Source organism: Thermobia domestica, chromosome 12, assembly GCF_964235325.1.
Source record: "Thermobia domestica chromosome 12, izTheDome1.hap1.1, whole genome shotgun sequence".
NCBI lineage: Eukaryota > Metazoa > Arthropoda > Insecta > Zygentoma > Lepismatidae > Thermobia > Thermobia domestica.
Window position 1 is genome coordinate 159398704 of NC_137465.1, and position 15441 is coordinate 159414144.

Sequence of the window (15441 nt, forward strand, 5' to 3'; positions counted from 1 at the left end):
GAGTACCTCATGATCTGACTCCGAAACATTCACACGATCAAACTTCTATCTGCGAATCTCTACTGCTACGTAACGAACTTGAACCATTTTTCTGAAGCGGTTATAATCTACAACAATAATGCGCGAGAAAGATTGTGATCAAAGCGAAAAAAAAAAAAAAAGAAAGAAAGAAAGAAAAACTCCGCAATCTGTGGCAAAGTCCTCACTGATACCTAGGAAGGTTGTGCTGTGCGTTTGATGAGTTTGAAAAAAAATTAAATCTTTAAGTTTTTACGTCCCATGGTTATGCTGGTTAGGCTAAAAGAGACAGCGATGATGAGAGATGAGTGAAATTGTGGAATGAAGAAAGTGGGAGGAAACGGGAGAACCCCGAGAAAAACCCACGAGCACGGTGTTTGTCCACCACAAAGTCCACACGGCGCGAGCTGGGATCGAACCAGGGACCCCAAGCTCCGGAGGTGAACGCTCTACCACTGAGCCACCGTGTCCCCATTGATGAGTTTGGAAAGGCGTCATGTATCGTGTGTAACTGACGCCAGGCAGAATGATAAATTTGTCCTGTATTTTCGACAATTAGCGAGAGTATACCTAGCGAGTCAAAAGAAGCGTCTAGAACTGGTCAGCAGAAGAGTGTCATGTATACCACACTGACAACATCAGACCGCACACAACTTTAATGACTCGTCAGAAATTAAGAGAACTTGGCTGAAAGTTTTAATGCATCCATCGTACAGCATAGTCCTGCCACCTCCAGATTATCGTATGATTTGATCTCTACATAACTCCCTGATTGGTGTGAAATTAGTTTCAAAAAAGACCTGTGAAAACCACGTCTCACAACTTTTGACCAGCAACCATAAATGTTCTATTGTGACAAGATTATGGTGTTGCCGAAATAATTGCAGAAGATAATCAAACAAAATACAGGATATGTAGTTTCATAATGTAATTTCCAGATCACAATAAATGTATTCTTAATTTTGACCTCGAAATGCTCAATATCTTTTAGACACCTGATACTACGACTATGTCTTAATATCAAATGTTTGATTTATAAATTTATGTATTGTTCAGTAGCATTTAATCTTTGATTTTGTGTGTACTTTGATATTCTAATAGTAATGTACTTCTAAGAATAAAAATAATTTGAAAATCAAAGAAAAAATATTTGAGAACTCTGTTTGCAGATAGACAAGTTACAAATATGTCAGGTCATTCTTTTCATAATTTGTTTAGTTTCACCCCGAGATTATTTTGAAGGTAAAAAGTGTAAAGATTACAATATTCAGTGAATTTGTTGTATATGACAGAGAAGACTAGAGAATCACTAAAAAAAAGTCCACGGACACAGTCTTTCTCACAGCGAAGTCCATAATACTTGGCATAAGAATTCAAAATCTTTGAGTTTTACGTCCCACGGTTATGCCCGCTAGGGCATTTTGTGTGAAGATTTTGTAAATAAAACTCCTGACGTTTATATGTGTGTGTGTGTGTGTGTACACTTGTATTTATTGTCAAAATTTATTTGCGATTCCAGAAACTAATGCGATTGATGACATCGATAAGTCAGACTTGAAGATTGAAGAACAAGATTCATTGGATGTGGTTCCAGATGAGGTATTATATTAATATTTTATATTATCAGCGTTTGGAAGGTTTGCAATTAGTGCAGTCGACTGTTATTATTATTATTATTATTATTATTATTATTATTATTATTATTATTATTATTATTATTATTATTTAGTAATAGTAGTAGTGGTAGTAGTAGTAGTAGTAGTAGTAGTAATAATAATAATAATAATAATAATAATAATAATAATAATAATAATAATAATAATAATAATAATAATATCATAAGTAGTAATGCTGTTAGAATCTTTTGATCAGTTGTTGACTATTAAAAAAACAGACTATAGCAGCGTTTCTCAAACTTTTCACATCAGGACCACTTTTATTAACCAGAATGTTGTACGGATCACCCTATCCTTGTCCTTTCGAAAGCGAATTTTTATATTTTGATTATTATTATTATTATTATTATTATTATTATTATTATTATTATTATTATTATTATTATTATTATTATTATTATTATTATTATTATTTGAGCGTATACTAGTATATCAGTATACAGTAAACTATCGACTATCTGGTCTAACGTAGCGGAAGAACAGGTCGGATATTAAAAATGCCCGGTAGGATGAAGTTATATAATTGCTTACTTTTGGCCCCACCCATACCACTAAAAACACATCATTTATATCGAAACCTTCTCTTACTGATATTTTCTGACATTTTAGGCCAGTACTTTCTAAATGTTTTTGTTACATATTATAATATACGTTGAAAAGTATACATATGTTAGAGAGAAAGGAACCCCAAGAATAAAAATATTGTACACATGTTAACATTTTTTTAAGTGTCTAACTTAATTGCAAGAAACACTGTACATCCATACAATTTTAATATAAAACATTTACGTAAAATGTAGTCCTAATTCTTAACAAGATGATTTAAATTTGTTTCACCATTAATTGATAAATGATTAGGCCTACACAAGGATGACATGGTAGGCCTTAAGAAAGAAGAAAGTAAGTCAAAACTTGTAGTTTTAGTATTTTAAAAAAATCTTTGAAAACTGACCGCTTCTCTTTGGCAAAATCATGTTTTTATGAAGACGTTAAAAGTCGAGTAGATCGTTCACAAAATTATTCTTAATTTTTACTACGGAGATGTTTCAAGGTGGGAGGGAGCCTTGGCCGGATAGTTCGAGAATCTACTGTACTCATATTTTAAAAATAGTATTAATTAACATTCCCTTCATTATACATTGGTATTGTGGTCAGCAGATCACAGGTTGAGAAACACTGCAGTATAGCAAATGCAATTGTTACATACTAATTCCTTTATTGAAACTCACAACAGAGCATGCATTTAGTTGTTCACCGCAACTTTTTTTCTAGTTCATAAAAGGATGAGAAAAATCTAACCAGTTGTAAGTAGAAGTTTTAGCAGTTTCTTTCCTGTCGTAAGACATTTGTGATTTTTCTCATTTGTGATGTTTCTCTGAATTGGTTCGTTGACTGTGATATTCATGCATTGAGAGAAAGTGTTATATGTGTCATATGCTAATAGTATTTTCCACTCCTATTTTCTTCCATGCGTAGCAAATGTGTTATGTTGGACTACAGTACCGTAGAGAGTAAAATATCTGCCGAAATTAGTGTGGTTGAGTTCGTAGAACTCGTTAGGTTTTAGCTTCGTAAATAAGTAATAAAGCATCCAGATTTTGTGTGGGATATATAGTAGCAGATTTAGCCACTGAATAGTAAACAAAATAATTTTTCTAAACTACTTTGTGTACAAACTGTGAATTATATCTGTTTCGTACGTAATGCCATTCTTCCGGTCCATAAAAGATAAAGAGTTCCATTTGATGTCCGATATTTAACTGATTTGACCTTTTTATTTTTTAATAGTAGTTTATGCATTTTTAGTACTTTTTAAAAAGTGTCAGTATAATCTACTTTGACTTACGTTGTTTCACGCTAATGCATTAGTACTCAAATCAGTAGTTGTGTATTGAATAATATATAATTTGGGTAGTTAGTTTAGTATATTCCGTTACTGAAACATGCTAGGAAGGTTTACTTACCCCACTGTCTTATAAATCTATGAATTAACTAGAGAGGGGTTACATAAATTTAAATTACTTATAGCTGATGCAGTAATTATATGCAGAATGCATTAGTTATAGTTGGAGTTAGAGGCTAGTATTGAAATACCGTACTGAGTGTTCGAATTAATACTGGGAGTATTTTCGGAACAGAATGAGAAGGAGAATATTCCTCGTTGAACTTCTGTAAAACAAACGATGCGTGTTCTTTTACCTTTTAAGTCACAGGGAGAGTGTAAGTCCCAGACAGAAGAGAAATGAATTAGTCAAAGATGGGATGAAGTTCAGCATAGAATTTCTAGCCATATGATTGGATCTTTGAGAATTTGAATGTAGAAGTTTTTATTTGTTTGTGCCTGTACTTTTTTCAACGATGTTGTATAATAAATTATTGTTTCTTTTAGATTTTAACAGAAGTGATGGTTCAGGTTGTTAACATGGATGAGAAAGGTCTAGAGGAAGTGGCTGTGATTGACATTCCAATAGATTCAATAGAGGAAGAGGAAGCTGAAGTCGAGAACATCCCACCTAAATCAGAAAGCAAAGGAGCTGCATCTAGTCAAGGAGAAACGAAGGTATTTTCTTGTGAAATGTGTGAAGTTTCGGTAACTTTTGAATTTCGTTTACTGTGTAAATGTCTTTCACAGTTCTCGTTTTTCTTACATATCCAGTAACAGCCAAATATACTTTCCTTTAATAAAAATCGCAGTGTTTACAATTTTGAAATATATCCAATAATTTATTTATTTATTTGTTTTATTTAATACGTTAGTATATGTACTATGAGGAAATACTTGAATTTTGCCAAAACTTTTGAAGGTTGTCAATAATAAATAAGTATCTAAATTTTCTATCTATCTATCTATCTATATATATATATATATATTATACGATCAGTGAGGCAGATCTCTGTCGTGGCTATATGTTTCATGTAGACCCGCGTTCGATTGTTCGATTCCCGGCAAGAGTTACGATACCACATTAAGTTGTAGATTCACCTCTTATAGCGTGGACTATGTAGTAGATCGAAACCGACATGTATCTTCACTTCAAGTTGCTATCTGAAGAATGCTTACTTGGATGTACCACCTTTCTTTTTCATTGCAATTTACTCCGTGACAAAATATATCTTGGTTTAATTAAATTACTCACATAACTTTAAAATTTATGGCAGTAGAAATTATTCAGATTGTTGTTCGGCACCACGTAATTAGCTGCTTAGCTAATGAAAAGAAATTTTTGTCACTCTTAAGAGTTGATACGGCTAGTATGGGTTAAGAGCTTCAGTTTAACATGAAATGAAAATGAAAAATGAAATTTTCCAGTTTAACGTCCCACGATTATGCCCTTTAGGCAAAGGTGATGATAATGATGTAAAAATTGGTGGAATGAGAAAATGGGAGAAAACGGGAGGATCCTGAGAAAACCCGCGGACACGATGTCGTCCACTACAAACTTACTTAGCCGGGGATCGAACCAGAGATCCCACGCACCAGAGGTAAGCGCTCTACCACTGAGCCACGGTGCCCCCCTCAATTTAACATGGGCCATAAACACTTTTCATTACACATATCTCGGGCTTATAATTTTTTTTCTAAGTGATACATTAGGTCAGTGTAAACAAAAGGTAGATTAATGCAGCTGTACTGATGGAAATTTCACGGGCTTATTGAAGTTGTAATTTATTACATAGTAATCGAAATTCCATCAGAAAATCGATTATTAATATAATAAATTACGACTTTAATTGCTCATGAAGCTTTCCGAAAAGAATCAGAATTGAAGAATCCATTGTTTGTAAACCAGAAAAAAATGGTTGCCGTGGTGCATGTGCCTTTTCTCTCATATGAGTACTTGAGATGTAAAACTATGTCATCACCCTCCTATTTGCTTACGTTGTATACATGGTTGTCCGAAGAGTTAAAGGAATTAAAACTAGCGAGTCTCGGAGGATCGTTTGTGAAGGCCAATAGGCGTAGGCTCGAGAAACAGAATAATTATTAACCTGTTTTTATTTAAAAATAGACTAAAATGTTGCCGACTAATGGATTGACAGCAACATAGCAATGTACAGGGTGAGTCAAAATTATGTGAACCTGTTTGAGAGAAAGCATTTATTTTAGAGTTTTCATTACACAGACTCTCAACCTTCTCACCAGCACGATTAATGCATATAAACCAACGTTCAACAATACAATTTAGTGCCCGAACATACATTTCGGAAGGAATGTTGGATATTACACCGTTCATCCTGTCTTTGAGTTCTTCGATGTCTCTCACTTTTATACTACACAGACGCTCCTCATAACCAGAAGTCACAGGGTTGTGAGATCCGGAGATTGGAAAGGCCATACCAACGGTCCGCCGTGACCAATCCAACTATTTGGAAACGTTTGATCAAAATAAGCGCGAACAGCGGGGAAAAAATGAGGCGGTGCACGATCATGATGAAAATAACTTTCTCGTCTAAGTTATAGGAGCATGTTATCATTGGCAAACTCTTGCAGTATTTGCAAGTAGTCATCTGCAGTAACCGTTGGGGTTGTAAAGAAAAATGGACCAATTACACCAGTAGCGGTCACGGCACACCATACATTCACCTTCGGGGATGCATGTTCATGTTCACGAACGATACTTAGATTTTCAGTACCCCAGAAAATTGTGTTATGACGTTTAACATGACCACTGGTATGAAAGGTAGCTTCACCACTGAAAATCATTTGACTTGCAATGCTCAGCTGCATCCGTGATATTTCAGCTAGAATCTCACAGCATCGTACTGTTTCTGCCGAGCAGTCAAAGCTTGAACTTGGATAGAATTCGGTTCACTGTCCTCTATCCCTGTTTCCAGACTGCAGCGTCTCGTCGATTTTGTTGAACTCCGTAGTATGGCCTTCTGCACTGTACCAATGCTTAATTCACTTCTGGCAGTTCTAGGTCGACCTGCATTTCCGCGAGAATTATAAAACGAGTTGGTGGCTGTCGATTTGGAAATCGTTCTGCAAACCTTCTACGCACTTCTGTTGTCGATTGCACAATTTCCATTAAGCTTGCCACCACTCTTCTGTGCTGCAATGTGAGTCTGTCACCCATTGGTTAGCCTGTAATAGAAAATAAAACAAACTTCAGATTGTTCACATAAGTTTGACTCAACCTGTAATAAATTATATACATGATTGTTGTGTCCGAACTGGAAGTCGTGCATAAAATTCTAAGGTCTAGTATGAGGATCTTAGGAAAGCACCGCCATCTTTTTTTTTTTTTCTTTCTTCCTATTTTAGGGCAAATATAATAAAACGATAAAACACTTAATTAATTATTTTAAATGAAGGGTCCAGCACCAAACTTCTTATCTGTAACCTTAAGGAGTTCCAAGATGTAGATATCTTATTATAACAGTTGCAATCCCCACTCCTCTTTCTTCCCTTCCACTAATAGAATAAATATGAGAAGGAAAAAGCAAAGAAATACGTGACTTATTATTTTAAATGAGAAATCCAAATACCAAATTGTACGTCTTACGAGTATCCGAGTTATAGACTCCTATTATAATAATTATAATCCCTACCCCTTTTTCTTTTTCCTTAACAGAAGTAATTTAGAACTAAGTATAAGTGAAATAATACCAAGAAAGTAATGAAACTTACAGAGCGTACCAAGAAAGTAATGGAATATAGAACTTACTAAGAAAGTAATGAAACATATAGAGTTTACTAAGAAAGTAATGAAACATGTAGAGTTCACTATGAAAGTAATGAAACATATAGTTTACTAAGAAAGTAATGAAACATGTAGAGTTTACTAAGAAAGTAATGAAACGTGTAAAGTTTACTAAGAAAGTAATGAAACGTGTAAAGTTTACTAACTCGTGTAAGAAAGAAATGAAACTTGTAGAATTTAATAGACACTGCTACAGTCAACGTGTGAAAATCTTTTGAAATTATTTTGCTATTATAATTATTGCAGGCAGAAGGTCAAACAAAGGTTGTGGTACAAAAGGAAGAAGAGAAGCAGAAGGAAACGACGGAAAAAGAAAGTATTGAAAGCAAACAGAAAGCATCAGCTGAACAGAAAGTATGCGAGGAACGGGAGAAGCCAGTGGTGAGTGAAAGCAGTAGTCCAGAAGAAGTAGTGTTTGTTGATGAAACCAATGAAGAAGTGGTGAAATTAGAACTCGAAGCGGATACAGAGTCAAAGGATAGTAAAACAGTAGAAGAGGACGCAGTAGACGCGAAGGCGGAGGGCAAAGGAGAAACGGATGGTTTGAAGGTATCGAAGGAAGAAAGTGCAAATGAGAGCGACGAGCGTGAAGAGTCCCAGATGGAAACAGCATCTGAACATAGGTTTGTGTGGTTTTATTATTTGACTAGTTGAAATGCTCGTTGTTCTCACGGGAAAAATAGGTTTATAGAAAGTATTTGAAAAGTATATTTGAACCCTCGTTAGGATGCGTATTTGAATCAAAATGAAATGACAAAAACTCAGTTCAACCCAAGTGCTAACTATATTCAAAAATGGTGCAGCCGTTCGGGAAAAATTAAAAACCCCTTTTCACCACATTAGGATACGCACTTCAGTCCAAGTGTAATATTCAATTTTAATTTTGTAGCAGCTGTGATCTGTACGTATCAGGAGTTTTACATGGATTTCTGTTGTAAAAAATGTCCACTAGTTATCTTTCCTTCTCTTTGCAACGTAGTGATGGATTTTTGCATCACTCTGGTAGGCATTCAGCTGGTTCTTTCACAGTGATTCAATTTTTGAATCAATTAGTCGAGTAATTTAGGTTCGTCGTGTTTGACTTTTGTCCAGAAACTTATCCAGTTAATTTTAACAAAAAATAATATTTCCCGTGCAACATAGAGGTATAAAATAAGAATTTCCTTGTGCCGCAAAGAGTTAAAAGCCTATTCTTAATCGTTAATCGTATATTTCAGTACTTACAATGAAGTTTGGAAAAAAATCGTACATATGCTGAAAATCAGAATACATACGTTTATTTTAAAGTAATTCCACATAATTATAAATTATAGCATATCTTTTCCAAACAAACGGAAGAAAGGACTGTTTTTGTAACATAAGTTTTCAGAGACGTTAATTTGTGGCACCGTCTTAACTTACTGCTTAGCACTTTTTTCTGTTACATCTTAAGAAAATCTGTTTTTCGTGTCATAAATATTTCCTTTTAACTGGAAATTACACGAATCAGTACTTTATATTTGTTAGATGTGTATGTTTGTATTGGAATTGAATGTTTTAGCCAATCACAGCTAAACACCAAATCCAATTTTTAAAGTGCTTACAGTTCATACTCCTTAAACATATCTAGAAACCATGTTTTTAGTTTTATTCTTGAGATTGAAATGGTTAATGTTCTATCAGGTTTTATTTTATTTTATTTTTTGCTCTTTTTGACTTACTTCCTTGTATATTTTCGATATTTTGTTATTTATTTATTTAATGTCCCATGATTATGCACCGAGCTAAGAGAGACGGATGAGATGGATGATAATGATGGAATTATAAAAGTGGAGGAAACGGGAAAACCCACACATGTGGTGTTTGTCCACCATGAAGTCCACTTGACGGGAGCTGAGATCTAATCAGGGTACCCTGCGTCAGAAGTGAGCGCTCTATCACTGAGCCACCACAACCCCTTATTTTAAGAGAAATTCAATTCAGTTCAATTCAATTTTCGTTTGTTTTACTGTTTTATTTTTTGACATGTTTGTACTTGAACAGCACTTTTTTTGTTTTATTTTAAATGTTTAATGCACAAATGTCGGCAATTGGTCTTATCGTAACGGAGGCTAATAACCTCGCTGCTTACGTTCCCATTAAACAACCAGTAATCAATATACAAAGACCTTTTATCAATAACTTTGAAATGGAAGAAGAAACCGATTTGAGTACAAATTTGTTTAAGCTAAGTAGTACGTAATTTTATTGATTGGTTTGGATTGGTTGATTAGGTTGGTGTTTAGTGTTCCTTTCAGCTAAATGAGACGTGGACCTCCAGCTTGACGTTAGATCCGAAACACATGAGCTCCCACCGAGAATCAAACCCAGGTCTCCCACGCGAAGGCGTATACGCTAATCATATAACCATAAGGGAACTGAGTTCATGGTTTGTTTCAGTTACATCAAACTATAATAAAAGGGACCGTTCATTTTCAAGCTTTTTTTAAAAAAAAATTATAGACTTTCAGCTAATGGTGAACATGAAATTATGAACTCGAACTATGTACTTGCTTTTAAGTCGTACGTACGTAATAGTAGTGGTATACATGGTTGCTTTTAATTAGTAGTTTGATAAATATCTGTGTGTGTGTATATATATATGATGTGTAATAGTAGTTCTTGTTGAATTATGAAGCATTGTTTTGTTATTTTCTCCAGTTCGCAAGATACAGAAGCTGATGAAAGAAAGGAAGAGCTAGAATTGCTGACAAAGCAAGTGGCAGAAAGCAAAGAAGCTCGCAAGGCGAAAGAGGATGACTCAAAAGAAGTGAAAGCGGAAATAAAGGAAGAGAAACCGGAGAGACAAAGCAGAGGCGAGAAGCTAGAAAAGACTAGTCGAGGTAGCCGAGCAGCGTCACCATACATAGACGACGATAAAACCAGTGATGTGGATACCCCAAGTAGAACGAGTAGCAGGAAGAGAGGAATAGTGTATTCTGCACCAGGAACACCCATTGACTCTGTTCCGAATAGCCCAGCCTCAGGAACTGTTATCAGGTAATAACCTTACATTAACTTTTGAATTTCCAATCCCGAACTATGTTGGGAGTCGCTTTTAGGTCACGTCAAATGGGCTTTGTGGTGCTGAATTCCATGTACTTCAATAATTTCGATGTTTTCTAATTCTTTTTCACTCTATTGGGATAATTTTCATCATTACGCATATACATATTCTCATTGCTTACATCAGTGATGACCAAATGGTTGCCGCGACTATAGTTCATTTGGCCTACCAAAAAAAAAATGTGTAATTTATTCCTTTATGTAACTCCATGCGTAACAAGAAAAGGGTAGTTGGCCATTATCATATATAGATGAATCTAGATTTGGTTTCATGTGAAATCACTTCCTGTAACCTTTTGGATACCAAGCCGTTAGTTGTTGGTACCGGGCCAAATTGTAGAAAAATGCTGGTTCCCCATGTTTACTTTCAGATGTTCAAAATCGAACCCTAATTTGCCAAGATACATGAAAGAAGAAGCAGAATACTTACAATAAAACATAAATTCAGAAGTAGTATGCCTTACGAACATTCAGTATGACAATGGAAAATTAATCCGAAGTATGGTTCTCGTTTTTGTCGTGATTAACGGTGCATTATAATTGGCTTTAACTATTTTACATGATAAATCATCGTGACTTCATTTCGTTTCACTTAAAATTTCTGTAAAATCAAAGTTGCTTCATATTACGTAGTTTCTATAATTGCTTGTATAGTTACAATCAAGATTTTACTTTTATAAGATATAAAATATGCATAGTATTTTACAATTTTGTCAACAATTTCTAGGATTCACGTCGAAACAAAATCAAATTTTAGTGCATTGTGGTAGCCTCGAATATATATACTCGAGGTACAGAAACCTCATTAAGTAGACAAACCAACTTCAAGCTTATTGTCGAAATGTGAGATTGACAGTAATTGAAATTGTATGATCTTGATAAAGTTCAATACTAGAGATAGCAGAGGGTAGGTTCTTCAATCCAATCAGCTTTGAAAATTATCGTTAATAGTTTTGTTGGCAGTCTCAGCGTCTATTATTCTCATGATATAGAGCAACATGTCTCAAACCGTATTTCGCAGATCACAAATGGTCCTCTTTACTTCCCTTGTAGTCCTCTTAGGTTGAACATTAGTTCATAAGAGACAGAAATAAATAAATGAATAAATAATAATAATAATAATTTAAGTGAAATGCGTATTACATACTATAATTGAGAATCTCAAACAATGTTTGGAAATTACGTAGGTCAGTCAAAAAGTTACATTCTTGAGGAAACAAAACAGAAGTGAACTTTTATAACATTTTTATTTATACGCAAAATGTACCATACAAAATTTTTTCGATTTGATCGTTTCTTTTATTTAAACATTTGTCGAGGCGTGACACAAGTCTTTCTATGTGAAGAATTCCTGTCCGGCGTCCGATAATCGTTGTTGGCTATAGATTTCCCCTCGTAATCCGAGTGATATTATCGCTTTAAAAGTTAAGTTCTTCCTTTACGAAACAGAAAACATCACAAGTGCAAGATCAGTTCATTCATTCGAGCAATGATCTCAGCATTTGTCGAAGTTGAAATAGTCTTTCCTCGCGGTAAGCATCGTTAGTATCTGTATCCGTTTTCAAACATGTTGCACAGCGATTGAAGTTACACCTTGTTGTTTACGAAAACGATTCTCGACACGCGCTTTCAATTTGGACGCCATCTGCAGCTGCCGAGACATGTTCACAGCGGATTAGCAAGCAAACTAAATTTGCTGTATCAAAGCCGCTAAGTTACGAGTTGCAAATAAACATCTCCAATGTTGCCACCAAGTTTTAACAAAATATCCTTATACCAAGAGTTTTTACGAACGTGTGCAACTAACTTTTTGACTGATCCACGTATATGTGCGAGCTTCTTTTATTTTCTGCCCGTCTCATTCTTCCATTATTAGAAAAGATTTTTTTTTCTTTTATTGATACTAATGTAAAATTAAGATAATTTTAATTTAATACTATTTAAAAAAATGTAAGTATAGTGCTGTTAACATATATATATTTTAGCAGTATTCCTCGGAACGTTATATATATACAGGGTGTACAGGAGGGAATCGCGGCCCTATGGGAGGTCATTCTCAACAAAAGAAAGTTCCTATGACCGTGTATCCTATTCTCACGAATTTGCGAGCTACAGATCTTTAACTATTTTTGACCTTAAGTTATTCTGTAGTTATTCTTCAGAGATTAGACATAGTGCATTTGAATGATGGTGGAATGGCCTTTCCAACAGTATGCAGCATGTGGCAGTAAAGTCTTGGGAAGGGAAACTGAAAAAATTACACAGGAGCCCTATTGTATGCTGAACATTTTCGGAAAATTGTATGTTGTTCGATACCATAGCAGCAGGGAGAAAAAAATAAAAATAAAAAGTACCTAACGCAATCGAACTACAGGAAACATTTAAGAAAATATTTATTGCCTATTCTGTAGCTATTCTACAGAGTTGAAACACAGTGCATTTGAATAGTGATGGAATGGCCTTTCCAATGGCATGCAGTATATGGGTCTGTTGGAAATGGATGAAAGGCAGTGGAGAGATTAAAAGGAAAAATTAAAAAATCCGTTGTTTCTGACGTACAACAGATTTGGGTTGGCCGTTCATTCACAATAAAGCCACATACTGTATAGCGTTAAAAGGCCATTCCATCTCCATTGAAATGTGTTATGTCTCACCTCTTAGAATAACTAGGGAATAAGCAGTAAATCAGGTCAAAAATAGTCAATAATTTGCAGCTTGCAAAACGTTGAGAATAGGACATAGTCATAGGAACTTTTTTTTTCCTTTGAACTACCTCCTAAAGGGATATGACTTTCTCCAGGGAACTCTGTTTATATGCTTTCGAAGGTGATAAGGGTGTGGTGGTCCGTAGAAAACTCTGATTATAAAAGTGCCCACTTGAAAAAAAAATTGAGAAACAGTGATCTAGAGGGTCATAGTCTAGAAATGTCGTAAAGTTAAGGAACAATTAGTGAAATGAGGTTTTCATAAACAGCGTTATGTGTTGGTCTCGTGGAGACTACTTACGTTTCTTCTAACTTTCTTTTCATCGTTAATAATTTACATTTGTATTTTTTTCTTTTATTATTATTATTATTATTATTATTATTATTATTATTATTATTATTATTAACGAGAGACATTCTAGTTTCATAAGGCAAAGGGTGACGCTCAATTAATAGTAAGAATGTCAACATACAATAAAAAATATAAAATACCGAGACAACTTTTAGACTTAACCGCGCGAAAGATTTAATAACCAACCGATTTTTATTATTATTATTATTATTATTATTTATTTATTTATTTATTTATTTATTTGAGGCAAGTTTGAGCTCTGTTACAAATAAAAGGTTTACCTGTTCTTCATTTTGTGAAGAATTCAGTTCAGTTATGGTTGTTCAGCATTGTTGAAGTATGTCAAAGATTTAACCACTAATTTTGTACTCATTAGACTTAAACTGCAGTTATTACCCCATTAAGTCGTATTTTTATTTTCTGTTATTAACATTTTCATTTTCTCCCACCAATCGAATCAATATTCGGGAAAAAGCATTCATAGAAAGCCTTCGTCTTTTTTTTTTTTTTTTTTTTTTTTTTTTTTTGTCCGGATCTAAACCCTCAGTTACAACAGTGAGGTACTGGATACAATATATATGGTGCGTATTTCCTAAGTTTATGCGTGTGGCTGTATTTTTCGTATACATGTTCTTTGTATTGTTTCTAACCATTTTTTTCATTTCACCAGTGACGAGGAACGTGAATACCGAGCATGGAAGAAAGCAATCATGTTGGTGTGGGGTAGATTAGCCACACACAAATATGCATCTATCTTCCTTAGACCAATAACAGACGATCAAGCACCAGGCTATCACAGTGTGGTATACAGGTAAGTTAAAATGCACTTTCATGTATAAGAAAAGTACTTATTTTTATTTTTATTTATTTTTTTTAAAAAACAATAAGTAAAACTTGATTCAATGTTGCTGTTGATACTAAATCTTGTACCTTCTTGTGTGTAAACTCCCAAGTGACCCATTACGCCGAAGTTCAGTTTTAGGATGTGATAAAGATAACATGTGGCACATTATCCATGATAAATATGCAGACACAATAAAGTCAGTTCTGTTATTCAGTTTTATTTTTTTTATTTATTTTTTATTTTATTTTATTTATTTATTTATTTATTTATTTTGTCTTCTAAGAAAAACATCTTTGGCTATTATTTTCAGTTCCATTTTGTTTCTGATTTTAATTTCAGTTCCTCTTATATTTTACGTTTAATCAATAGTGTAGCCAGGTATTCTTTTCAGGGAGCGTAACCTTTTTATTTTAATTTTTATTTTAAAGGATGATTCCTTACTAATGCAGAAATCCTATAGCAATATCTTGGGTCTTTGGGAAATGGCTGCTCTCTTTCCTTTCCTCCCTGTCCTCTTTTACACCAGTAACTATATTGTCGTATTATAGATTTTAATTATTTTTATTCATGCAGTTCAGAAAGGAAATTAAGAAAATTATTCAAAGACCAACCAACAAAGGATATTATGCAGATAGTTGCTTCCGCTCCAAACAATTTATCAAATGGTACTTTGTTTCACTTCCTTTTCTTGTGCAATACTCAACATTCTAAGAAACAAATAAAGGAAAGGCATAAGTAAGAACTTAAATCAGTAAATGCGATGTATTCTACCTTCTTGCAATTTTCCCAACATCGTTTTTCTTATTCGCCATAATTACTAACATACCAATTTTTAGATTAAAAAAAGAAACGAATTGGCATTTCTTGGAAGCTCTTTTCAAACTTTGAGGAACAGAATTAGCAAACTCTAGCTAATACAGAATTTCAATTCAAGTCCGCACTGAATCAATGGAAATGCTTTGCTGATCATGCATAATTGGCATCGAGCCAAAATAATGAAGAATTTTCGAGAAATTGGATTTAGGATCTAAAGAGCGAAAGACTGGAGTTTTGCTCT

The 15441-nt window shown here is 34.2% G+C and overlaps 1 protein-coding gene across 3 annotated transcripts in view; it reads left to right on the forward strand.

Annotated features, from left to right (window-relative positions):
• Nucleotides 1-15441, forward strand: part of Brd8 (Bromodomain containing 8) — a 108167-nt gene that overhangs the window by 80707 nt on the left and 12019 nt on the right. For all 3 annotated transcript variants that reach the window (XM_081734319.1, XM_081734320.1, XM_081734321.1), the window contains 5 exons: nucleotides 1538-1617; nucleotides 4084-4254; nucleotides 7646-8022; nucleotides 10079-10417; nucleotides 14211-14351. In XM_081734319.1, the coding sequence (XP_081590445.1) occupies nucleotides 1538-1617; nucleotides 4084-4254; nucleotides 7646-8022; nucleotides 10079-10417; nucleotides 14211-14351 (1108 nt within the window). The remainder of the gene's footprint in view (nucleotides 1-1537; nucleotides 1618-4083; nucleotides 4255-7645; nucleotides 8023-10078; nucleotides 10418-14210; nucleotides 14352-15441) is intronic.